The sequence below is a fragment of the Carlito syrichta genome, unplaced genomic scaffold (genome assembly GCF_000164805.1).
Source record: "Carlito syrichta isolate Samal-C Ts95f unplaced genomic scaffold, Tarsius_syrichta-2.0.1 Scaffold65441, whole genome shotgun sequence".
Classification (NCBI taxonomy): Eukaryota; Metazoa; Chordata; class Mammalia; order Primates; family Tarsiidae; genus Carlito; species Carlito syrichta.
This window is the reverse complement of record NW_007009537.1, coordinates 971,449-997,516: the sequence shown is the minus strand read 5'-3', so window position 1 is coordinate 997,516 and position 26,068 is coordinate 971,449. Positions and strand designations below refer to the sequence as shown.

The 26,068-nt window shown below is 40.3% G+C and overlaps 1 protein-coding gene across 5 annotated transcripts in view; it reads right to left on the bottom strand.

Moving 5' to 3' along the window:
* Positions 1-26,068, bottom strand: part of MAPRE2 (microtubule associated protein RP/EB family member 2) — a 163,202-nt gene that overhangs the window by 15,742 nt on the left and 121,392 nt on the right. For all 5 annotated transcript variants that reach the window (XM_021708955.1, XM_021708950.1, XM_021708947.1 and 2 more), the window contains one exon: positions 2,241-2,380. In XM_021708955.1, coding sequence (XP_021564630.1) covers positions 2,241-2,380 — 140 coding nt within the window. The remainder of the gene's footprint in view (positions 1-2,240; positions 2,381-26,068) is intronic.

The window sequence follows — 26,068 nt, the reverse complement described above, 5'->3', positions numbered from 1 at the left end:
AAAAAAAAAAAAAAAAAAAGAGAAAAGAAAAGAAAAGAAACCTGAGTCCTCTGAACTTGGAGGGCTCTTTGTGTGACTTGAAGTTAATGGGAGCCTAGAGCCAGCCCCAAGAAGAGGAATCAGGGCTGGCTGGGTCAGGTTGTAAGGCAGAGAGGGGCATGAAAGACCTCAAGGTTTCCATGTGGTTATAATTTGGGCTGCTGGGGTGGGAACCTGGGTGTGGTGGAGGGGAAAGACAGGGAGAGAGGAGTCATGAAGAAACATGAGATGATAAAGATATAAAAATAATTCAGGTTCCTTAGGAGAAAAGTCATGCAGTTGTCCCTTTGTATCTGAGGGGGATTGGTTCTAGGACCTCCCTTGGATACCAAAATCCACAGTGCTCAAATCTCTGATGTAAAATGGTGTAGTGTTTGCATATAACCTGCATACATCCTCCTGTATACTTTACATCAACTCTAGATGACATATAATACCTAATACAATGTTAAGTGCTGTGTAAGTAGTCATACTGTATTGGTTTTTAGCTGTATTATTTTTTATGTTTGTACTGTTATTATTATTATCCATGATCAGCTGAATATGCAGATGCAGAACCCATGGATATGGGGGGGCCCACTGTAAATTCAAAGTATCATGACCCACTGCCTGATTCTCTTTAGGTTCACTCTGATTTGCTTGGAGCCTAAGTCAGGCAGTCCAGGCTCATTACAGCTGTCCTTACTGCTTTTTTATTTTTTATTTTTTTATTTTTTATTTTTTTGAGTTGGAGTCTCACTCTGTCGCCCAGACTGGAGTGCAGTGGCCACTCCCAGCCACCGCAGCCTCAACCTGCTGGGGTCTGGTGATCCTTCCGCCTCAGCCTTCCAAGTAGCCAGAATTATAGGCATGCGCTACCACGCCCGGCTGATTTTTTGATTTACTGTAGAGATGAGGTCTCACCCAGGCGGGTCTCGAACCCATGGGCTCAGGCAATCCACTCACCTCAGACTCCCAAAGGTGCGGGATTACAGGCTGAGCCACCGAGCCCGGCTCCTTACTGCTTTTTTAAATGAGAACTCTCTATGGGCTCAAACTGAGAATCAGCAGGTAATTAGAACATTCCGGATGACTTAAAGTTTCAACCTTTTTCATGAAAGTGATTGGAATTATAAAGACACACCCTGGGTAAGCAACTGCCTGCTTTTAAAAAAGATTCTTGATTGCAAAGAGACAATGATCTCAAAAATGAGTTCTGAACTCTTGCTGGTTCATCAAGGGGAGGATGAATCACCAGGACTGGCCCAGTGAATTGCTGGGAATGGCCTGAGGACCTTGAGTAAGGCTCCTCTCACAGTAGCACAGCAGCTAGGACAGATAACTCCTCCACATTCAGATTGTAGCGGGTCCTACGTCACTGCTGCTTTATTACTTTTAAATGACATATAATCTGAGTCTAAATGAACGATTATTAGAAAGTATACCTAAGATTTATAATTAAAATTTCAAAGACAGTGGAGCAAGCTAGATTTTGCTATAATCATGAGAAACATTAGATAAAAAGGAAAGTTCTTCCATTTAAAACACAACTGCAGCCTTTCAGAACCCCCAATATTGGGCAGCTCAGTGTTCATGCAGCAACTTCCGTCACTGTGGGAGGTGCCCAGGCCAGTCTTGGACTCCAGGCTCAAGTGATCTTCCTGCCTCAGCCTCCGAATGTTTTTTTTTGTTTTGCTTGTATAATAACCTACCACGTGCAACTGCTGTCTATGCTCTGTTCTACGAGGGAAGGACATGTATGTATTTGCTACCATTAAATTACTAGCATTAAGCATGACATCTGTCATATAGAACAGGCTCAACTAACAGATGGAGAAAGAAAAGAAGGAAAAGGGGAGTCCAGGTGAAGGAGACAGACGGACCCTAATGCAGCCTTTAATACTACCTAGACCAGATGGAAGTGGGTGGGTGGAATAGGCCAGGGTCTAGTCTGGAGCTCATGATGGCCCTGAGGAACAGGCAAGGGAAGGGCCGAGTCACTTGCTGCATCTGAAGGTATAACTCTGAGGTTTGTGACTGATGTCTTTTGTTTATCATGGGCTACTGACTTTATCTCCCTGAACAAGTCTTTTCATTCCTACTTGCTTGAGATCCTTGGCTCTACCTCACCCTCCCGCACTTACCCCAGGCCTAGAAGTTTGGCCCCTCACCCCTTACGCATGTCCCTGCTCCCAAAGGAGTGGCCAGAGATGGTGCATTACCTGTTCATTAAGCTGTATGACCTGTGTTTCTAAATCTTTATCAGATTTGGATGCTGAGCTGCTGGAGGAAGCCCTTTTGGCTGATGAGGGACGAGAAGGTGTGGATCCTGGTTTAGATGCTGGACTTGACTTAGCTGCACCTGAAAGAAACCAGAATAAATTATTAATATTGGCGACATCAAAAATGTGTTTTAGATATACAGCAAATGAATGACACAAGAGGAGTTTACTAAAATATACAAGTGACACCTCCAGTGATCCCTTTCCATATGGAAGTACAAACATACTTAGAAGAAGTGCACACAATTAAATAATGGTGCTGTCCTGGGCAACTTACTTAACCTTTGTGAGCAGGATTTTGTCTTCAAGTAATGTGAGGTTAACGGCAGTTGCCATTCTTCCCACCAGACAGATAAAAGTAATAGATACAAACAGATTTTTAGTTTTTTAAGGAGAAATGTTTTTAGATAAACTCAAAATATCACCCTAATTGAGCTCTAACAAGAGAAAATACTTTAAACAGAATACTTCAGAAGAAATATCAATACTAATGTATAGTCTTTCTCTTATATTTCCTAGCTTTAGCCAAAGAGCCCAGAAGCCATGACATCTCCCCAGCAGCAAGCACTGCTGACACCCAAATCATGGTTTCTAAATGTCATTCTGTAATCAAAGGGTTTCTTGAGAAATGACTGACTCCAGGGATGGGGAAGGGAATATTCAAGAGACCCTTATATCAAAAAGCAAGGATGTGATTAAGGATTAATGTACCAAGGACATAGGGGCCAGCTTAAAGGGGCTCCCAGCTAGTCACACTTCGGACAATTTGCATGTCAGGAAGAATCATGGCTGTAATTTATTGTAAAGCATTGAATAAATAAAAATCTATCAGTGTATAATGATATAAAGAGAGACACACGTGGGGGGATGCAGATAGGGAGAGGAAGACTATAAAGAGCTTCTTTATAGAACACTGACAGCCAGTACATGTAGAAGAAACGTTAGAAATAAAAAAAAAAAATCACAATGTCATAACATCCACAACTAATAACTGATTCAGTCTCATCACTAGACATGAACAGTTACGTGAAAGGAACATGCACCTTTATAACGGGGTGATCTGGGAGTTATCACCTAAGGCAAGTGATCCATTTATCACTAATGATATAAAGTAGAATTAAAAAGACCACTGGTTTCAGGTAAGACCTTGTATACCTGGAACTCAGCTTACAATAGACTCACTACCTAGAACACGGCACAGACATAGGGAGCCAAAACAGAAGCCACAATGTGTATGGGATGATGCTGATGCACTCAGGGATTAAGGACTTCCAGGCCATTACCAGGGCTACCTGTTCCCTTTCCTCTGAACACAGTCCCCGCGAGGTGGCAGCTATTTTCCACCACCCCTCCAGCCTGGTGTGGGTGCTCCTCCTCTGTTCCCCCAATGATCCAATCCCCTACTACAGTCCTCTACACTCTGCTCTTCTAGAAAGCTCCTGAAGGGAAAGAAATGCATCTTATTCATCTTTGCACTCCAGTGCACAGCACAAGGCTCGGCTGAGCATGTATTTGGTTAAGGAATCAATGTTTAAATAAACACATGAACAAGTAAATAAAATTTAGTGATGTGGTTTCCAATTTTACAGTTTATTTCCAGTTTCACAGTTTATCAGTACCAACAGCTTGGAAAGAGAAAAATGGTTATAAAGGCAGGTATTTGACGGCAGTTACAAGTTTCAACCAATATCCTAATTACAAAGCAGCAAACAGGAAGACTATAAAATTTATAAGTGTATGTCTTCAGGTGCCTGGGGTGATTAGTAACAGATGCAAGTCACACACACCCTTGAGAAATGCTGGCAGCATTACAGCCTTTATGTATGTGTGTCTCTGTTATAAAGAAAAAAAAAAGGACCTTTCTTAAAAATATAGAAAAATGCCTAATATTCTTTAACATTTAAAAAAAATTAGTTTAAACATATGGGGTACAATTCAGGATTAGGTATACAAGTGGTTATCATACAGGTAGAATTTGGGCCTCCCTTTAGTCCCCACTTCATCTGGTTTGAGATCAGATACCCTTACTGATGAAGTGTTCCTCCCCTCTCCTGTGGTGTCCCACTACTAACAATCCCTTTCTTATAATATTATGGTCAGTGTTCAGAGTCCACTTATGAGTGAGAACATGTGGGACTCAGTTCTTTGTTTCTGTGATAGATCACTGAGTATTATAGACTCTAAGTTCCTCTAAGTTGCTGTGAAGTCCATATGTCTGTCTTTTTTTTTTTTTTGAGTCGGGGTCTTACTCTGTCACTCAGGCTGGAGTGCAGTGGCACCCTCATGGCCACTGCAGTCTCTACCTGCTGGGCTCAGGTGATCCTTTTGCAAACTCAGCCTTCCAAGTAGCTGGAACTACAGCATGCACCACCACGCCCAATTGATTGTAGGGATGAGGTCTCACCATATTGCTCAGGTTGGTCTTAAACCCGTGGGCTCAGGCAATCCTCTCACGCCACCTCCTAAAGTGCTGGGATTACAGGTGTGAACAACCGTGCCTAGCCCTGTTTGTCCTTCTTTATGGCTACATAATATTCCATCGTGTATATGTACCACATTTTCATTTTTTTATTCAATACAGTTTCGATGGGCAACGTGGTTGGTTCCATGTTTTTGCTATTGTGAATAGTGCTGCAATAAACATGTGTGTACAGGTATCTTTTTGGTAGAATGATTTGAGTTCCTCCAGGTATATTTCCAGTAGGGGGATTGCTGGGTCATATGGAAGGTCAATTTCTAGTTTAAAAAATGCCTAATATTCTTTAAAATGAGAGTGGTTAAATTGGGAATGACTTAAAATAGTTTGGGTACTCAGAAGGTAAAGTGCAGATCCCTGGAAACCTCACCAAGGCAGAAGAACTTCCCAAGGAGTCTAGAGAGCTGATGTTTTGTTTAAATGTCTGTGACTGGTATACAGTTGCAAGGATCTTTCATCTCTGTAGAAGCCCTGGACACTTACTGCTGTGTCCCACTAATCCAGTACTTTAACCAAAGGCCAAACCAACGGGGCAAAGAAAACCATGTAGAAGAGCAGGCAGGGGAGGCAGGGTGAGGACACACTGATTTGGCAGCCAGTCTGCTCCAGAGATAGCCACCAGCCTAGCTGAGGAGGCAGCTTTGGAAAAATCCCCTTCAGACCTTTTAATAAGCAATACATCGTGTTTTAATATAAAGAAAGATTAACAGAAAGCAGCAAAGACTATCTACAATCAACTTTCCTCCTTTAATACATGCACACTTATTAAGTGCCTGCCATGGGTCATGCACTGGAGTTCCTGCAGGTGACTAAGATGTGGTCCCTGTTATCCAGGAGCTCAGTCTCGTGGGAGCGACAGTCACCTAAGAATTCCCGGGTGTGGCACCAATATTCTCAGGAGTAAGCCCGAGTACTATGACTCCGTGACCATCAGTGTGATTTGCGCCATATTCCCTGTCTGAAACACTCTCTCTCTTGCCTGCCCCCAGCCTCCTTGGAGTGACTAGGTCTACCACCCTTCGGGTCTCAGACGTCGCATCCTCTGGGCGGCCACAGTGTCCCAAACACATTTCTCTTAGCATGTACCAACTGTACTGGTATAGGTATTCCTTTAATGCCTACTTCTCCCATTGGACATAAACTCCATGACAGAGGAGTTGTATCCATTTTGGTCACCACCTTCTGCTCCAACGACCAGTCATGATGCCTGACCCAGAGACATGCAACGTAAAAAGTTTTTATAATTCATTACACAACACCTAGCAGAGGCATCTCTCCAGGGTAAGGATATCAGGGACAGCTTGAGGAACTGATGCCAAAATCAAAATCACTGACAGAAAGAACCAGCAATACTTCAAAGCAACCAAACAAAACCCATCAGCCTCCCAGAAAGAGAGCCTTCCTTGATTTCCTTTCGAGATCACCTTCTGGTACTATTTAGGCCTCTTATACACAGAATCAGGATGACAGGTCGAGTGAGTAATTTCAGTCAGTAAATGCTTAACCTTGAGTGGTCTGTGCTGGGCTGTCCAAGTCTATGCCATGCTCACTGGCCTCCCTAGAGAGAACGTGACCCACCCTCCCTGGGTGGTCCTCCATGGGCAGGTTCTCAACTATGATGTAGCTCATTGCAATGCCTGAGCTGGGTTCATCAGACACACTCATGCTCTTATATTCTGCTGTATCTAGTCCAATGTCAACTTAAAAAGAAAAAATGAAAAGAACAGAAGCTGACTGCTTATTAAACAGGATTACCACTAATTATATTCTCAGGATATCATCAAATATAGCTTGAAAAAAATGGAAATGTTTGATAAGAATTAGGAGTTATGGTCAGCTAAACCCCTGGGCAAGGTCATTTCTTCAGGGAAGAACAGATACAGAGGCAGAGGGTACTGGCTGGGAGACACAGGAGCCTCACAAGGAATGGATCAGAGGGCCCTGGGACACATGGCTTGTGGCAGGGAGGACAGAGCTGCTGCAGTTACTGACACTGTTCCTGTTCCAGCCACACAGAGCCTCAAAGGGACATCTTTTTTTTCCCTTGAGGAAACAAATCTCCTGCTGTTGACAGGGTCCAACTTAAACATGCTCATGCGGCTCTCTGACTTGCCAAGCTGTGGTTCCACAGAGTCTCAGCCTGCAAATGGCATCTGTGTTTCATGAATCTGGCAAATGTCAGGTGGGGGGCCTGGAGCCTCTGGTCTTTCCTACTGGCACACACACGTGCAGCTTCAGGGTCTTGGAGATGAGGTTGATGAAGGTCATGTAGATCAGACATGGCACCCTCTGCCACTCCACCACCTGCCCATGTGGGCCAGAAGAACTGTTTCTGCCTTTACTGACCCTCCACTCTTACTGACTAGGGGCATGGCGCAGGCTGAGCAAAGAAAGACAGAATGGCAGACAAACACTAAAAATGTAATAATAGATCAATTAGGTAATTCATATTGATGTCTAAAATTAGAGGAGTTTTGAAATTAAATTGTTTGGAAAGAAACTGATAACAGAGGGAAATAAATGATGCATGAGGATTTGAGAGGTCAGCACAAATAGTTGCATTTATACCCTCTAATGAACAAACTGGTAGAAATTAAAGAACAGGAATGGCATCTTGGTGGCTTCAGAGGGTTTTTTTTTTTTAAGAAAAAACCCCACAAGGGCTAAACTAAAAGCTCATTTTCAAATAAATGTAAAGTGGGCTCATTAAATCATCACATGCTGCAGTTTGAAATGGAAGTAATTGACCTCTCACAGCTGTCACATGATTAAGAAATACTCAGTGTATGAAAATGAAACTGAAACCTTTTGTACTCATTATATTTGATGATTTCATGTTTTCCCTTTTGGAATAATTAACAGTAGACAATATCCTTTAGTATAGCATACTCTTGAGAGTAAAAACTAGTTCCTATTTTTTTTTGCTCTGTAGATCTTGCTGTCTCATAACAAACAATCATACTCTAAAGCAGCAGTCCTCAACCGTTTTGGCATCAGGGACTGGTTTCGTGGAAGACAATTTTTACACACACCGGGGGTTGGGGGGGCATGTACAGTCAAACCTCACTGCTAATGTTAATCTATATTTGCAGCTGCTCTCCAGGGCTAGCATCACTGCCTCAGCTCCACCTCAGATCTTCAGGCATTAGATTCTCATAAGGAACATGCAACCTAGATCCTTTGCATATACAGTTCACAATAAGGTTTGTGTGCCTATGAGAATCTAATGCCTCTGCTGATCTGATAGGAGGCAGAGCTCAGGCTGTAATACAAGCGATGGGGAGCAGCTGTAAATAAATACAGATGAAGCTTCACTTGCCTGCCCACTGCTCACCTTCTGCTGTGTGGCCTGGTTCCTAACAGGTCACAGATGGGTGCTGAGATTACAGCATGAACTACTGTACCTGGCCTGACATAATGCTTTTATGTAAGGTGCCATCTGTATTCCAATCTTATGAATTGATCCTATAATGTCCTTATAGCGTCCAATCCTGGTTTTAGATACTGAGGTCCTCAACGAACTGTCTCTTGCTTCCCAGCATGCCCCACTCCATCAATGATTTGACTTCTGCACCTTCCCATACCTCTTTGCTCAATAATTCTCATATGGACAACATTTACATAATGGCTTTTACAGAGTGTACCTACTTTGGCAGTAAAACAGACATAATTTTTTTTCTTGCAGTTGATTCAAACATTTCAATTTTTTTCAAGCTGCATTTGATGATGTCCTGAGAATATAATTAGCGGTAGCCCTGTTTTACAAGCAATCGTTATGCCCTCAAGCTTTTCTCTCTCCCTTATTTTTCCTTTCAAAATAAAAAGGAGTTTCAGGAGCAGAGGAAAATAAGCATAAATTTTATCGAAGTCCCTGTAATTCTCTGAATTTGCTCATTGGACATGGATGTGATTTACAGTGCTTGTCTTTGAGCAGTTGTGCCCTTAATTAATGCATTCAGGATTTGGGGCATAAATATGAATCTAAGACACTTTAACCATAGTTGTAAAAAAACACACAAAAAAAACTAGAGTGGCTTGATTCACTGCCTTAGTAAAGCCAGAGCATTGCTGTGTCTAATGTCAATAATTAGTAGCTTGCTTAATGTTTACGGAAAATGCTTCAACACTTTGGGCATATGAGGCCCAGTGGATTCAGAAGGATGAAGTAAATAAAAGCACTGGACTTGGCTTTGACCCTCATGGCCAGAGCTCTGCTGGAATTTAGAAATTCTTCTCACATAATCTGTCGTATTCTTTCTGCCAAAATCGTAAACAGAGAAGCTAAAAATATTACATTAACACTGTTGACAAGAACCACAGAGCCATTAAAAACATGAGCGCACGTGTGTGAGCACATACAACTCAGGAGACTACCGCTCTCCTGGTCATCCTCAACATCTTCTGTACTTTGAAAGATCATCCCCCCTCCCTACCCCACACCCTCAGTCCTCACTCAATTAAAGAAACACCCAGGACAAATGAACTGCTATGGCAGAAGATATATCACATCTGCATTAAGTGATCACTTGTGGATGGATCTGACATCACTTTCTTATCCCCTTCACCTTGACAAATTATTTCAATTTTTAACTGAGATAATGAACTTGGTTTTAAAAAAAAAAAAAAAGGCAAGGTCACTGCTGGGGTAAAAGTATGGGCTAGCTTGATGAGAAGAGTGAATTCACACAGAAAGAAGACTCCTCGGTGACTAAATTGCCACCAGAACCTTTATATTGCAACAGCACTGGCAGCTCCTACACAATTCTGATTATGGCAGATTCAAGAAATACAGCTCTGGCTCCATCCCTTCATTTTGTAGATTCTATAATTTGCTCTGCTCAAAGGGAGGGGCGGTGAGGCACCTCGGTATCCAGAGTTCAGTCCAAATGGGAGTCTAACAGAGTTCTGGGATGTTCTGACTCAGGAGATCATTAGGAAGCTGGTTCTTTCCCTTCTGAAATGAGCAGTTCATAGTCCTGATAACTTTTGATTGACGTCATCAGGTTGGGCTGTTCTTCCTTTTCATGACATCAGTGGCAGCTCCCCTCTGAGCAGCCAGTGAGAACAGGCCACATCTTTCATTCGCCTCCAGGGAGGTAGTGGAGTGCTGAGGTCAAGACTGGGGGCTCTACTGCCAGAAAGCCTTCTTAGGATTCTGGGGTCTGCTACCAGCTGAGCATGTGACTTTCTCTTGTTTGCCTTACATTTAAGATGGGAATAGTAGTGCTGACTTCCCAGCATTGGGAGGAGTCCATGGCTTAATACATGGAAAACGCTTATACAAGAGTCTGGCACATAGTAAGTGCTCAATAAACAGTAGCTTACATTATTAGAATTACTCAGCAAATGAGACCTAATTCAACTAATGAAGCAAAAGTGCACTCATTTCCCATTTCCAGACATTAGCCAAAAAAAAGACCAAACTGCTGAAATAAGAAAATAAGGCTGCCGGGCTCGGTGGCTCAGCCTGTAATCCCGCGCCTTTGGGAGGCTGAGGTGAGTGGATTGCCTGAACCCGCGGGTTCGAGATCCGCCTGGGGCAGCGAGACCTCATCTCTACAATAAAAAAATCAAAAAATCAGCCGGGCGTGGTAGTGCATGCCTGTAATTCTGTCTACTTGGAAGGCTGTGGTGGAAGGATTGCCAGAGCCCAGCAGGTCGAGGCTGTGGTGGCCGGGAGCGGCCACTGCACTCCAGTTTGGGCGACAGAGTGAGACTCCAACTCAAAAAAAAACAAAAAAAAAAGAAAAGAAAAAGAAAATAAGGCTCATTTTTATTTAAAGAAGACCTTTATAAAAATTGGTGAACCCATAACCCACCAATGGGCCCCAAGGTACAGGCTCCCTCATTCCATCCGTGTACTCTGTCTACCTTAGATATCGTTAGCTTAGATAGCTTAGGTAGATTGTGTGGTAGCTCAAATCTCGGTGCACCTTCTAAATTTCCTCCCTTCTCCTTCCTTCCTCCTTCTCTCCCTCCCTCCCTTCCTTCCACAAATATTTATTGAACCTTTACTATGCATCTGGCAAGCTAATAAGGCACTTGGGATAAGACAGTGAGTGAAACACAAAAGATGCCTGTCCTTGTGGAATTTACATTCTCATGGGGAATGAGACAATACAATAACATAATAAATTAGCAAGTGATAGAGTGAACTAGAAAAGAAGTGCTGTGGACAGGAGAAAAGAAGAGCTAGGTGGGGTAAGGAGGGCTGGGCCAGGGGATGGTGGCTGGGTGGTAATTTAGTTGGAAATTTCAAGGAAGGTTTGGGCATCCACCAGGGGTCCCTCTCCAGTTTCAACTTAACACTCATGGGGCTTCCGCAGGCCACACTCAGCCCGAGGTCACTCAGGAGGACAGAGGTCAGGAACACCGAGTGCCTGCAGAGGAAAGTCAGGTGGCCCTCTTGGCAGGAGTCTTGCGGCAGTCTGGCATAGACACAGGGGGTGAGAGCCACACCAGGGACGTGTAGGGGTTACCCTGGTTCAAACATCTCATTCCTCACAGTAGCCAACATCTCTTGTAACAACTCCATAGTCTCAATTTCCAGGATCCCTTCAAGGAATGTGCCAGTTGCAGGAGTAACCATTACTTCTTCAAGGCCTCGCTGAGTAAGTAAGACTTGAGCCAAGACCTGAGGGAAGGGAGGAAGCTGCCACATGGACTGCAGGAACAGGGCAGCCCAGGAAGAGGAAGAACCTACTGGGTGCAAAGGTCCTGCCCCCAGCTCAGGAGCCAGGTCAGGTGGCCAGGGCAGAATGAGCATGGGACAGCGGAGGAGGACAGAGGGTCAGAGATGTATGAGAGGAGGTCATGTAGGACCTCACAGGAGAAAGGAGGCCAGGACAGCATCCTAGGCAGAGTGACATGACCTGACTTGGGTTTTGAAAGGCTTACTTTTTCTGCTGTGCAGAGACCAGGCTAGGGGTTGACTTTCAACTGGACTATTCCAAAGGTCTCCTGATGGGCCCTCCTGCTTCTATTCTTGCTCTCCTCAAATCCATTCTCCATCTAAACCCCAAATCATGCCATGCCAGTTCGCTGACAACCCTGACCTACAAGGTTTTGAGAGGTTTTGCACCCATTGGTCTGTCTGACCTCCCATCAAGATCATGCCAATCTCAGGGCAATTGCCTCTGCCAAGAAAGGCTGGCTACGAGGCTCTGGCAGTAATTCCTCTGGCGTTGAGCAGTGAGTGCACGAAACAATTCTGTTGTGTTTTTGGTGAAGTACTTACAATGCTATAGTTTAGACAATCCTATTCTATGCCCTACAGAACAGTCACTGAACATCTAGCCATTTCACACAACCTGTATTTTGCAATGTTAACAGCAATACAAAAAAGACAATCTGTGATAGTAAGCATCTGCTATTGATTCCAAAAGGAGGGCTCACGGAAAAACAGGCAGTGACAAGAGCGATGAGTCAGCCTGGTTTCTCCCAATCCGCTGCTCAGGGGTCATGACAGGCTAATAAATGGCTCAGTCCCTGGAGGGCACACTATCAAGGCACACTGAGGGCATGGCTCCTCATACACAGAGCAGACAGTGCCCTGGGCCCTCTCTTGGCTGACCAACAATCACAAAGCCTAACCCTGCAATGGGCAGAGGGCCTGACTCCATGAGCATGTCCAGAGAGTGTGAGCCTTCCTGCACTGAGTTACTTCTGCCCTGCTTACTGTCCCTGCTGGAGATGATGTGCTTATTTTTAGCCATCATGTGACTCTCCAGTATTTTCCAGGTCCTGCTTGAGTCACTCTGGTTTCGGAGAATTTTTCACAGGAGGAAAACATGTAGGAAAGTGCTCTGCATCTTAAAATGGTTCAAGAATTAAAATTTCTAACTGTGAAATAGTTATTTCAGCATGGTATGTGGTTCTTCTGATAAACTACTGACTTTTCACACTTCTCACCTTGGTAGAAAATGGCTGGGATCACTTACCCCAATAAAACTCACACACATCACACCCCAACAACGATGTAGATCAGCACTCCCTTGCCTATAGTAACAGGGGTAGGTCGTGGCTGAAGGAGTCCAGCCCACTGAAAATAAAGACACACAGGTGTTGTCATGACAATGGCAGCATGGGTACCACTGCACTCCTGGTGTGCAGCAGTCATTTTAGCAAAAAGCATATGAAGTAAGGTGGCCATCCTGGAGGAACATAAGTACTGAATTTATCATGCATTATCCTTTTGATTCTAGTCAGATTCCTACTGGCTGACAACTGGTATGACCGGTGTTTGTGGTTGTTTCTCTGGTGGTGGCAAGCCTGTAGCGCTCTATTAGTACCATCATATCCAGATTCTCTCAAAAGAGGGCCATGGTCTAGGCCGCAGAGTGGGCTGGAGCTCAAAGAAGACAGAACCATAAGGAGAGCCCCACTCGAACCATCCATTCTCTCTTACTCACCAGGCTCCGGGTCCAGGGTTCTCTGATTTCACCAACCAACTACAAAGCCAGAAACGTGTGTCTCGTTTATCCTTGGTTTCCTCCTCTCCTTTACTTCCCATATCCTATTTGTCATCACACTTTGTTGACTGTATGTCCTTAGGGTCTCTGTCACCTACATGGCTGCCACCTTCACCTAGACCATTGTTCTCCCCCCGTGTTTTTCTGCAATAGCTTTTTAGAGTCTTCTGGGATATACTGTGCCCCTTCTAAAGTGTTCTCTATAATGCAAAGTAAACTTCTGCTTAAACACATAAACCTTTCAATAACTCCCCACAGTCTGCATTATAAAGTATAAGCTGTGTGGCCAACAAACCCTAAGGTGACCTCCACTCACACCCCAATGAGCTCTGTCTCCTGGTGTTCATGCTTTTGTACAACACACTCCCCTTGCATGTACGTGGGACCTGTTACCTGCCTCTTAACCACAGAATATGCCAAAGGTAATGGGAGTCACTCCTACCATTATGTTCCTATATACCTGACTCTGTCCTGTTGGCAGACATGCTAGAGAGACTCCCTCTGCTGGCCTTGAAGAAGTAGTTGCCATGAGGTAAATACCTTTGTTAGAAAAGCCTACAAGGCAAGGAGGTGCAGGTGGCCTCTAGGAACTAAGAGTGGCTTCCAGAAAGAAACTAAAGCCTCAGTTCAGCAGCCTCAAGAAAGCTGCAACAATCTGAGGGAGTTTGGAAGCAAATATTTCCCAGTTGATCCTCTGATGAGACCACCACCCCAGTGGCTATCTGGATCCTAGCCTGGTGAGACCCTGAAAGCACAGAATCCAGCAAAGCTGTGTCTGGACTTTAGAATCTGTGAAATAATATGTGAGTGTTGTTTTCAACTGCTAAGTTTGTGATTTTTTTTTTTGTCCCATAACAAGGGGCTTGCTTTGTCCCTCTGCAGCCTCAAATCTCAACATACATATTGAACAACATGCACTTGACAGAAGAGAGCACATTCTCTCTTGACTTCAATATCCTTTTCTTTGTGATTGGAATATTCTTCACCACACCCTTCAACTGGCTAACTTATATTCATTCACTAAGTCTTGGTTGAATCTCACTTTGTCCAGGAAACCTTTATAGAATATGCAAGACCAGTTCAGGTGGTCTTTCTATATACCCTGAGAGCTTATTTATTGTCAGGTTTTCCCACAAGGCTGTAATTTCCTTAACACTGGAGTCTTGTAAGAATCACTGTAGGTCTCCAGAATTGCTACACTGCCTTAACACTTGTTTGTTGAGAAACTAAATGAATGGGGAAAAAAAGAGTGAGAATTCAAGTAAAGCTTTCACAAAAAGGGCAAGGAATTCAAGAAACAGGAACTGTTGTTTAAGAAATATTTTCTGGGCTACTATGAAGTACACTGGTATTTTCTAGATTACGGTACAAGGGGCATCTCAGGTGATGAAGATGACTGGGGAGCTTTTCAAAAGTAGTCACATGTTGGCTTCTGTACTGCATCTTCCTTGATGCAGATGAACACTGTAGTGATTCCATTTAAATTTATTCAACTCAACAAATATTAAATGAGAAACTTCTATGGGTCAGGCAATAGGGAAACAATAATCGAACAAGACAGGATTGGTTTGCAGTTTAGTTCACCTGATGCAAAGGGATTCTGGAAAATTTGTCAAATCACAACTGCTCTCTATTTCTGCCCAACATATTAAGTAACAAAGAAAGGCACTGACAACTTTTTAAAAAAATAGGTTCACAGTCAATCTATGATATCTTGCTTAAGGAAACTGAGAATGAAGGCTAAGTCACTATCTTTTTGAGGTCTGACAAGGTTTACTGTCAGGCTGAGAGGCAAAATCTCAAGTTATTAACAACTATGGAGAGAGAAAAGGGATGATCCATTGGAGTAACACACATGGTTTAGTTGTAGAATTGATGAATATTTCAACACATATAATGGACCAAATGCTAGTTCTGAAAGAGGGCTAGGATGTCTTGCTTCCTGGTGCAGGTGGGCTAGCAATGAAGGCCATCACCTTCTCCTGCAGAGTCCATGTAAGGGAACAGACTATGCATGATGAAATACATGCTGATATTGCCTCAGGAACTACTCTTCACGCTGAAATCGCCCAGACCATTGAATGACTAAAAGAATCAGGATGGGTGCAGTAGCTCACACGTGTAATTCCAGCCCTTTGGGAGGCCAAGGTAGGAGGATTGCTTGAAACCAGCCTAAGCAACATAGCAAGACCTCGTCTCAAAAAAAAAAAAAAAAAAAAAAAAAGAAAAATTAGCTGGACATTTTGGCATGCCTGTAGTACCAGCTTCTCTGGAGGCTGAGGTGGAAGGATCACTTGAGCCCAGAATGCCGAGGCTGCGGTGAACTGTGATCATACCATTACACTCAAGCCTGGGCAACAGACTCCCATTAAAAAAAAAAAATTAGAGATTAGTAATTCTACTAATCTAGGGTTTGATATTCTGGACTTCATATACCTTTATATTTTTAGGTTAATAAGAGGACAGGAAATGGCTTAGCATTTCCTGCATTAATAAATGTAGTTAAAATACTGTAATTCTCTCTCACCCACAAATCTGATGTCAGGGAAACTGGAAATGTATTTGAACTTTAAAAAAATCATTATTTAAAAGAATGCCATCCCAACAGAATTGCATGTGTTCTGTTGTCTCAAGCCTTAGTAACACTGAAGAGCTTTTTATTTCCTCCATACACCATGTGATTTAAATTTGGTTTGTGATAACTTACTGTGGTTCAGTATACTGTGGGGTGGTGATGAGAACAAAAAACAAGACTATATCCATGATATTTGAGAAAGGCAATATAGTAAATATAACGATTAAAGAGTGTAGGCTCTGAAATCATAGGGTCAGCCCTTAAATCTTGGGTCATCTACTTCTAGTGTGGTAAATTAATGAAGCTCTCTGTGCCTCAGTTTCCTTAAATGGGGGTAATAATGGCAGTAATACTATCTACCTTTTAGAACTGTTGAACTAATACACATTACATTCTTAGGATAATTGAACTAATACACAGTAAGTTCTTAGGATGACAGTTAGCAGTTAATATGTGCTTAATAAAAGTTTGCTAATATTACTGATTACTCCTTCTACATTTTCAATGTTTTCCTTTTCCTTAACTTTCATGAAAAAATTCTATTCATATTAGATTTAGACTCTGAGTTATACAACAATACTACCACAATATTTTGTAGGTTTTGATCTTTAAGCATTAAAGTATTCTAGTATTTTAAAAAACTATGTACATACTTTGACCCAGAAGTCCCAAATAGTTAAAAATTGTAAACTGAATTAGTAAATCATCTATCAAAAATGCTCTATCAGTAAGCAAAGAAATTGGCTCTTCCTAGGAAGAAGCCCTTGGATTTTTCTACAGACACTGCCAGGAGATTCCTATTTGAAACTCTGGAATTCTTAATTCTTTGCTTTTCTCTCTGCTTAATATTTCAAACAAAAATATTCAGTTCTGGCAAGGCAGAGCACTGTTTATGTTTTATGACGTGGTTTTTATCATCATTATAGGTACTGTGGTGTGAATGTTTGTGGTCCCCTGAAGTTCATACATTGAAAACGAATCCCCAATGCAATGGTATTAAGAGGTGAGGCTTTTAGGAGGCAACTAGGTCAAGAGGGTAGAATGCTCATTAATGGGATTAGCACCTTTACAAAAGAAGCCCAAGTGAGTGTGTCTGCCTCTTCCACCAGCTGAGAAAGTGCCATGTATGAGGAACAGGCCCCTCACCAGAAACTGAATCTGCCATTGCCTAGATCTGTGGCATACACAGTTTGTGACTTTTTGTTACAGCAGCATGAATGGACAAAAACAGTAAGGAAATGCGATTTCAGTTATTCTTTGAGGAGAAAAGTATCCCAATGCCAGCAGTGTCTCTGACATATCCCACACATAGACACATAACTAGAAAAACAAAATCACTGATACCTCTCTTCTAGGGAGTTGGAGAAATCCTCTAAGAATTTAGTTAGTTGGGCCGTTAGAGTATTTCTTTCCATTTTCTACAGTCTTAATGTAGCTAAAAGAGAAGTCATTAAGTGGTATGTAGCTTAGCAAAGGGATAGTTTCTTAATATGAGAAGGTCAAATAAATGCAATGTTGATATGGGACAGAGATTGAGTGAAAGATACAAACATTGTTCCATATAAGAAGAAATACCAACATCTGAGATGAAGCCTTGCTAATTTTGGGGCTGGTAAGAAAAATACATCTCTTATATTGACTTCATATTGAATGATCTCCAAAAAAATAATATCTGATCTTTGAAGAAGTGGGAACGTGGGTAGGAGGGTATGGAGTTAAGTGACTAGGGATCAAGCAGGTAACTAGTTGTAAGAATAAACAGACTCATCTTAGTGGAAAAGACTACCAAGGGACAAGAAGGGTACCTATGCTTACCCTACAGGACTCTGGGAAGTCAATTGCTATCATCTGACTATCCGCATCTAACAGAAGACACGGGAAAATGAATTTCTTGGAACAAATAATGGCTCTGGGGAAAGATCAACATTTGTGGTTAAAGGCAGAGGTTTCCCAAAAGGTAAATGGAGATTTAGTACCTTTTGGTAATAATAAGGAAAAGAAAGTCCTGCATAAAGGCACAGGCCTGAGGCCACGGCTAGAATTCTTTGAGTGGGATTTAACTTCTTGAATATTTTCTCCTTAGCTTCTAACTGAGTTCAGTGTCTTTCAAATAAAAAATATCAACTTTTTGCAGCAACGCAACAAAATCCAGTCTCCAGAACATTAACATTCACAATATCTAGTATATCATCCCAAATTATTTGATATATGAAGAGCAAGGAAAATGTGATATATTCTCAAAGAAAAAGAAAATCAACAGATGTCAATAGTGAGATGGCTAAAATGGTAGGCTCTGTAGACACAAACTTTAAAAGCAGTTATCACTAATCATGCTCAGTGAAGAAAAATATGCTCATAATGAATGAAAAGGTTGGAAACTCAGCAGAGAAACAAAAATGTAAAACTTAAAATTAAAAAATGCAATAGCTAAAATATTAATGTAGAATTCTACAAGGGTAAAATGGAGATGACAGAGGAAAGAGAGGGCAAACTTGAAGATAATCAATAGAAACTATCTAATCTAAAGAAGAGAGAAAATAAGGACAGGAAAAAAAAATTAACAGTGCCTCAGGGACTTGAGGTATAATTTCAAAAGCTCTAACATATGGATATGGAATTCCAGAGGAACAGAACAGAAAGAATGAAGCTGAAAAAAATATTTGAAAAAATAATGCCAAAAACATCCCAAAGGCAAACTCACGGATTCAGGAAGCTTAATAAACTCCAAAACAAGATAAAATAAAAAAGAACTATGATTAGGCATATCATAATCACACTCCTAAAAACCAAAGATAAAGAGAAAATCTTGACTGCACCCAGAGAAAAAACTATGTATTACATACATACAGGAAATAATGATTAGAATGAGTATGTACTTTTTATCTTTGAAGGCCATATGCAGTAGAATAGCATCTTTAAAATTCTTAAAGCCAAAAAATCAGCTTGAGTCCTTTAACAAGTGAAAATAATCTTTAAGAATGAAGGTATGATAAGGACATTTACCAGAAAATCAACAACAACAAAAAAAAACTAAAAGAATTTGTTGCCATCAGACCTGTACTACAAGAAATTCTGAAGACTGTTCTTCAGTCTAAGGAGAAATAAAACCAATAGTCATCTCAAGTATTCAGGAATGAATGAAGAACACTAAAAATGGTAAAAATACAAAACATCAATTTTTCTCTTAATTTCTTTATAATACATATGACTGTTTAAAGTAGCATTTTCTAATAGAAATATGTGAACCACATAAATAATTTAAAATTTTCTAGTAGCTGTACCCAAAAGGTAAAAAAGAGACCGATTTTAACAAGGTGAAATATATATAACATATACAAAATATAACTTCTACGTGTGATCATATATAAAATTATTAAATGAGATGTTTTACATTCTTTTGTGCATATGAAGTTTTCCAAAATACAGCCCCTCAATGAGGAATAAGCATATTTCAAGTGCTCAAAAGCTACCACATATTGGACTGTCTCATGTGGTTTATAATGTATGTAAATGTAATACATATGACAACCATAACAAAGAACAGGATGGTTGAAAGGTTTCCATATTTTACATGAAGTTTTATAATATTAATTTTAAATAAACTGTAAAAAGAATATACCTATAGCTCAAGAACAACCACTAAAAAAATTAATGCAAAGAGGTATAGTGTAAAAGGCAATAAATAAATTAAAATAAAATTCTAAGAAATATTTTTAAAATCCAGATGACAGGAAGGGAGAAACCATGAAACAAAAAACAGATGGGACAAAGAAGAAATAAATGATAATATGGTAGATTTAAATCAATCAAATCAATAATTGTGTTAAATATAAATGAACCGGACACTCTAATCAAAAGGCAGAGATTAGGATGAATAAAAATGCAAGAACCAATCATATGCTGTCTAGAAGAGACACATTTTAAATATAAAGACAAAGATAGGCAGAAATATAACCTATCATGGAGAAAGATATATCATGCAACAGTAAGCATAAAAAAGCTAGAGTGGCTATATTAATATCAGACAAAATAGACTTCAAGATAAAAAGTATTATCAAAGATAAAGAAGAACATACCATAAAATAAAAAGGTCAATTCAACAGGATGACTTAACAATTCTAAATATGTAAGCATCTAATAATAATCTTAAAAATATAAGAAACAAAAATGGAAAGAATTAAAGGAAGAAATGGACAATTCCACCATCAATGCATTTAACACACTTTTTGTAGAAGTTGTTAGAACTAGACAACAAAAAACACAGAGGATCCGAATAACACTATCAACCTCTTTGATCTGACTAATATTTCTAAAACACTATACAACCAACTATTGCAGAATATACATTCTTTTCAAGTGCATATGGTATGTTGATCAAGAGAGACCATATTTTGGGTCACAGAGCCAAGATTAGAATGGGAATAAAAACCATTCCTTACTGATATATTTCATTGCTTCTCTTAAAAGCAACACAAAAACACTCAACAAAGTAAAAGCAACTCTTCTTTCCCAAAAGAAGGTCAGAGGTAATGCTTACTTAGATTACAGGTGTTACAAATGATCATACATTACTAAACAAATAAATGAATAAGCATGGTCACATTTTACAGTTGTATAAACAGCCTTAAAAAACTCAAAAGGAATAAGCACATTTCAAAGAAATAAAGGTAACGGAAAGTGAGAGTATTTAAATATTTGATATAGTTTTTAAAAAACACTGTCAGGATTTATTTAAATCTATATATAGAGTTTTAATTGTGATTGTTTAAAAACTTTATTATACTTAAGTTTTGCTTCTTTTTTGAAACCACCTTTCCAGTAATCCTATTAATCTGATTTTAAGGCTGAAATACCAAAGTCCCTAAGGAAAAGAGAAAGCTCTGACTCAATTCTCATAGCAACTCTAAATCTATCACACTATATTTGTATACAGGAGTTTGATTTAAATACATGAATGTATGTGAATTTGCAATACATCTAAGCTGCTGTTGCTATAGAAACCATAACTGAATTTCCTTTTAAGTAAGTGGTCACACATAAAAACTGATCCCTCTAGACAGCTATCTTAAGTTGCAGATATAGCTCATAACAATAAATTTACAAACCTTGTAATTCACAATGATATATGCATTTAATAGATACCATCATTATGAAAATGTGTATTTTAATACATGCTTCTGTTTGGTAGATTAAAGCCAATTCAAGATGCAACTTCTCAGATGCAGACAATAACATGAGGCAGCCATCCACCCTATGTGACAGCCACTGCTTATGGTAAAGCTGTTACAATACAGTTAAGCCACCCAGGTACACATAGAAACCAAACTACTCTATGACTTCTCTGAATCCACAGAAGAAAAGCTTTTATCTGAAGATGAGAGAAAAATCTAGCACAGTCTCACAAAGCTCACACCAAGTATGTGGAATGTTACCTATTTTATACACAAGCAAACAATCTCTGGTGCATGACTATGTAAGTAGTCTGTATGATGTAAAAGCACATTTTTTTGCTAATGGAGACAGAGTCCTCTCTTAATTATAATAATGGTTATAATCCACTTCATGATCACTTTTTCATTCCAATCTGGCCCTTTGTCATAGAAAATGTTTTGGAGCTGCCACTTCCAATTCTTACTGTGTAACAGTCAGAACACGTAAGTTAATTTTAATATTAGCATTAGGAACTATTTGAGGAAGAGATAAATCCACTGCAAAATGAAGCAAGTATTCCAAAGCCAAAAATGAAAAAACAATTGAGGACCATCTCCTGTTTTTTCTCTTTCCTTTTTTTTTTTGTAGAAAGAAATTTATTTTTGAGTTTGAATCCAGGGAACAGAGCTGGACGCGAGGTCTTTCTAAAATGGTTTGGCTCACCCTTCAGGCCTCACAGTCCACTTTTTTTTTTTGAGTCGGAGTCTCACTGTCACCCTGACTGGAGTGCAGTGCTGCTCCCGGCCACCTCAGCCTCGACCTACTGGGCTCCGGCAATCCTTCCGCCTCAGCCTTCCAAGTAGCCGGAATTACAGGCATGCGCTACCATGCCCGGCTGATTTTTGATTTATTGTAGAGATGAGGTCTTGCTGCCCAGGCGGGTCTCGAACTCGCGGGCTCAGGCAATCCACTCACCTCAGCCTCCCAAAGGCGCGGGATTACAGGCTGAGCCACCGAGCCTGGCTACAGTCCACTTTTATAGTCCAGAGTTGTCAGTACCTATACATATACATTAGCCACATGAACAGCAGAGCATTGTATAGGACTTAAGTTATAGCTGCAGTTTACATTTAGAGTAAAGGAAGTTTATCATGCATTACAAAAGTGACACAAATCATAAGACTTGTGATTACACTGTTGCAAAAGTTATGCAAATCACAAGACTTATGACTACACTGATGCTATACTGTTCAATGACACTAGTCACTGCTTGATGTAGATAATTAAATGACCACGGCTTAGAGGTGGGATCAGAAACTACTGCTAAATGTTACTGACCTAGCATCACTGTGGGAGAAATGTGATAGACATGTGGATTTCCCAGAGAGCGGATCCTCATCTCATCAAACCCGTTAGTTTATCCTAAATTTTAGATGGATAAAATCAGATCTGTGTATGACCAGAATGGCTTGGAGTGGCTTCAGACCAGAGGCAGGGCCCAGTTTAGAGACTGTAAAAATAGAGTTCATGGAGGAAATGCTTCTAGGCCAATATTATAAGTATAAAATAATAATAGAATCCTAAGAATTATAAGGGACCTATGAGAGTATTATGATTGTATGCTGTTGTTATACATACACTGAGGACTACTGAGAGGCATGGCATGATTTGATTTTGTAATAAAGATTCCAGGCTACTTACTACTGAGTTCTTTAGATAGATTTTGTTAGGTGTTTGGGGTCTTTTTTTTTTTTTTAAACTGCTGTTTGTACTTAATAGATGCCTGTGTATTCCTTGCCCCAATGAGTTATGTCCTGAAATACCATATCCCCATATTTATTATAATTATGTCTAAATTACAGAAGAACAAATTGAATCTGGACAAGTACCCTAAAAACTCTCATGAATAAAGAATAAAGTTCATAACTTCTTTTTTTTTGAGTTGGAGTCTCATTCTTATTGCCCAGGCTAGAGTGCAATGGCACGCTCACAGCCACCATAAAGTGCATACATTTTATAGCACAGATTTTACAACATCTATTCTGACTCTTAGAAGACATTTTTGGCCTACATTTTCTTGGCTGTGTTCCCAATAACTAGATACATGACCGCTAGGAAAATTAGGTTGTAATGCATTTATAGGAGCTTTTCTCCTATCAGGGCTTTTAATAATGTTCTTTATGTGATATATACTTTGCTATAATTTACCCCTCGGTATAGTTTTACTACCCCACAATGTCTAAAAGTTGGAACATATTTTCTTAAAAAGGGAATGACTGGTTTGACTTTGAAAATATTCCCTTTTCCCTAATTAAGATCAATGAGATAAACATAGTAAGGTAGCAGGAACAAGGTTTCAGAAATTACTGCTTTCCAGAATGTTAAAAACCAAATTTATTATCTGGTGACTTTAATGTGTTTCCTGAGCATTGTTACCTGAGAGGTTAAACTCTGGAAAATATATACTTTTCTTTCCAGTTCGTGGATATTCCACCAAAATGACACAAGTCTCTCTGTGGCTTTTGTGAATGATAGATGAAGGTATTCCTAGAAAACAAGGCCAAGGCAGCACAATGACAGTGCTGTTTGGGGAAGGAGAAGCGTTGGTGTCAATTTTTTTAAAAATTAAGGACACATTATGATGTGAAAGAAAAATATTGGGTGGTCTATCCAATTTCACTACTAAGAACTTGAAAGAAGGGCAGGTGACTTTCAAGACCAATCTGTCCATCATTCATAGCTACAGAAGATGACATTAAGATGAGAAATAGCAGACACCCTGGATCTTCTCACCTCCTTGCCTCCCACTCCATGTGCCTCCTGAATCCCAGACTCTGGAGAGGACACACCACCCCCTCTTCTGCACTTTAGCTTCTAGGCCGATGAAAGTTGCTGTCAAAGGTAGAAGGCCAGTGTGAACTGCCATACATATCTGCTTCTGGAACTCCTTGTGGTTCAATTTTTATCCAACCCTCCCATCACTTCAATTCCAGAAAAATAAATATCTCCTTTCCTTTCTAATCCTCTATGCCCTTGACCTCATTTTGTTTTCCTCCAGCTTCAGTGTCATGCTCTGCCCATTTCCCTTTTTGCCATTTTCAATTATTCCTTCATGGACCTTTCTCCCATCTTGCAAACCTGCTCATGTTGCCTTATCCTAAAAGCAAACAAGAACAGATCAAGAATATCATTCTCCTTCCAATCTTACCCATCAGCTCTTTTCCCTATAGTCAAATATTTCTATTTTCCTCAATTTTTTTCCTGACAAACTTGTTAAAAGTCGAATATATTCTTTACTTCATCCACTTCCACAATCCGACACCATGTTAAATTGCTGAAATCTAGGCCTGTGTGCCCTTGGCATTTAATGGACCAGTTCTCTAAAGGATTATTAATCACCTCCTAGGAGTCAGACTTCTGTGGCCTATTTTCAGGTGTCATCCTATTTGATATCTCCAAAATTAATATTTGGCACTGCTGGTGATCCCTCTCTAGAAATTTCCTACTGTTTGTTCTCTGATGCTGAGTTCTCCTGGCATTCTTCTGATGTTCATTTTTTTCCCTCAGCTTACTCTTCTTTCTTCTTCCCTCTAAAATGTATATGATTCTAAAGATCTGATTTCTTTATTCTAAAGATCTGATTTCTTTGTTCTTTATGGGCCCACTCATTCCATGGCTCCAAAATTGGATTTTTATACTGCCTAAGTTTCCTTCTCCAACTCATTCCTAGTCCCATCATTCCACCTAACAGATAAATCATTCGGTTGAGAAATCCAATGGATTCCTCCAGACCTCGCTCTCCTTGACTTCTCAGCAGATGTAGACACTGCTAACCATTCTGCTCCTGTCCTCCTGCTACCCTGACACATACTCCCTAGTTTTCTTCCATTTTTCTGACATCTTATCTGCTTCTTATGGAAGCCCTACCTCTTCTACTCTACCAGTAAACATCAGGTTTTCTCTAGGTACTCACCCCTTATTCACTGTTCACTTTTAGATTCGATTACACACATATCTGAAGACTCACAAATGTTTACCTCTAGCCTGTTTCCCTGCACTCCAGTCACAGGTGTGCACCCCCCTCCCCCAAATTGCCTATTTAGACTCCCTCTGAGATGTTGAAAGGAATCTCAAACTCAGTATGTCCAAAACAAACTTATGATTTCTTTTCAAATCTGGTTCTCTTTTGGCACTTCCTGAACAATACTGCCACCCTTCTAGTTGTGGGAGACAAATCAGGAAGTTATATTTGACATCTCTCTTTTACCCCAGAATTCATCCATTACCAATCTAACCTATTTTACCTTCTAAATATCTTCTAGACTTGTCTATTACTCTTCATCTACACTATCACTATTTTCATCCAAATGAACAAGAATTCATCTATCTCACACTTGTATGAGCATTAATCCTGTTATCCTTAAAAAATATTTTTAAAAATTAAAAAAATGCCATTTTCCAATGGTCTCAGTCTACCTGACACAGAGTAATGAATGGAGGAGGAGGAGGAGGAGGAGGAGGAGAAAGCTTCTTAACAGTGAGGAAAACTGTGATTACAAAGCTATTACTACCACTGGGCATGGTGGCTCATGCCTGAAATCCCACCACTTTGAGACACAAAGGTGGGAGGATTGTTTGAGGTTGAAAGTTCAAGACTAGCCTGGGCAACATAGTGAGACCCTATTTCTAAAAAAAAGTATTTTAATTAGCCAGTTGTGGTAGTGTGTACCTGGAGTCCTAGCTACTTAGGAGGCCAAGGAGGGAGGATCACTTAAGCACGAGAAGTTGAGGCTACAGTGAGCTAAGATCACGATACTGCACTCTTGCCTAGGTGACAGGGCAAGACTGTGTCACTAAAACAAAAACAAGACAAGAACAAAACAAAATAAAAAACCTCAAAGTTATTACTAGTACTATGTAGTACTCTAAACAATTTCTAATCCATTCTGAATGGAGGTTGGGCATAGAAGATAGATTGTACTACTTACAAAATTAAGGGCACCAATTTAACAATTTGAATACTGGGTTCCACATTTGGGATGGAAACATTGTTTCTGAGGATTTCATTGTTTAATTGTCCAGAACCCAACTAGTG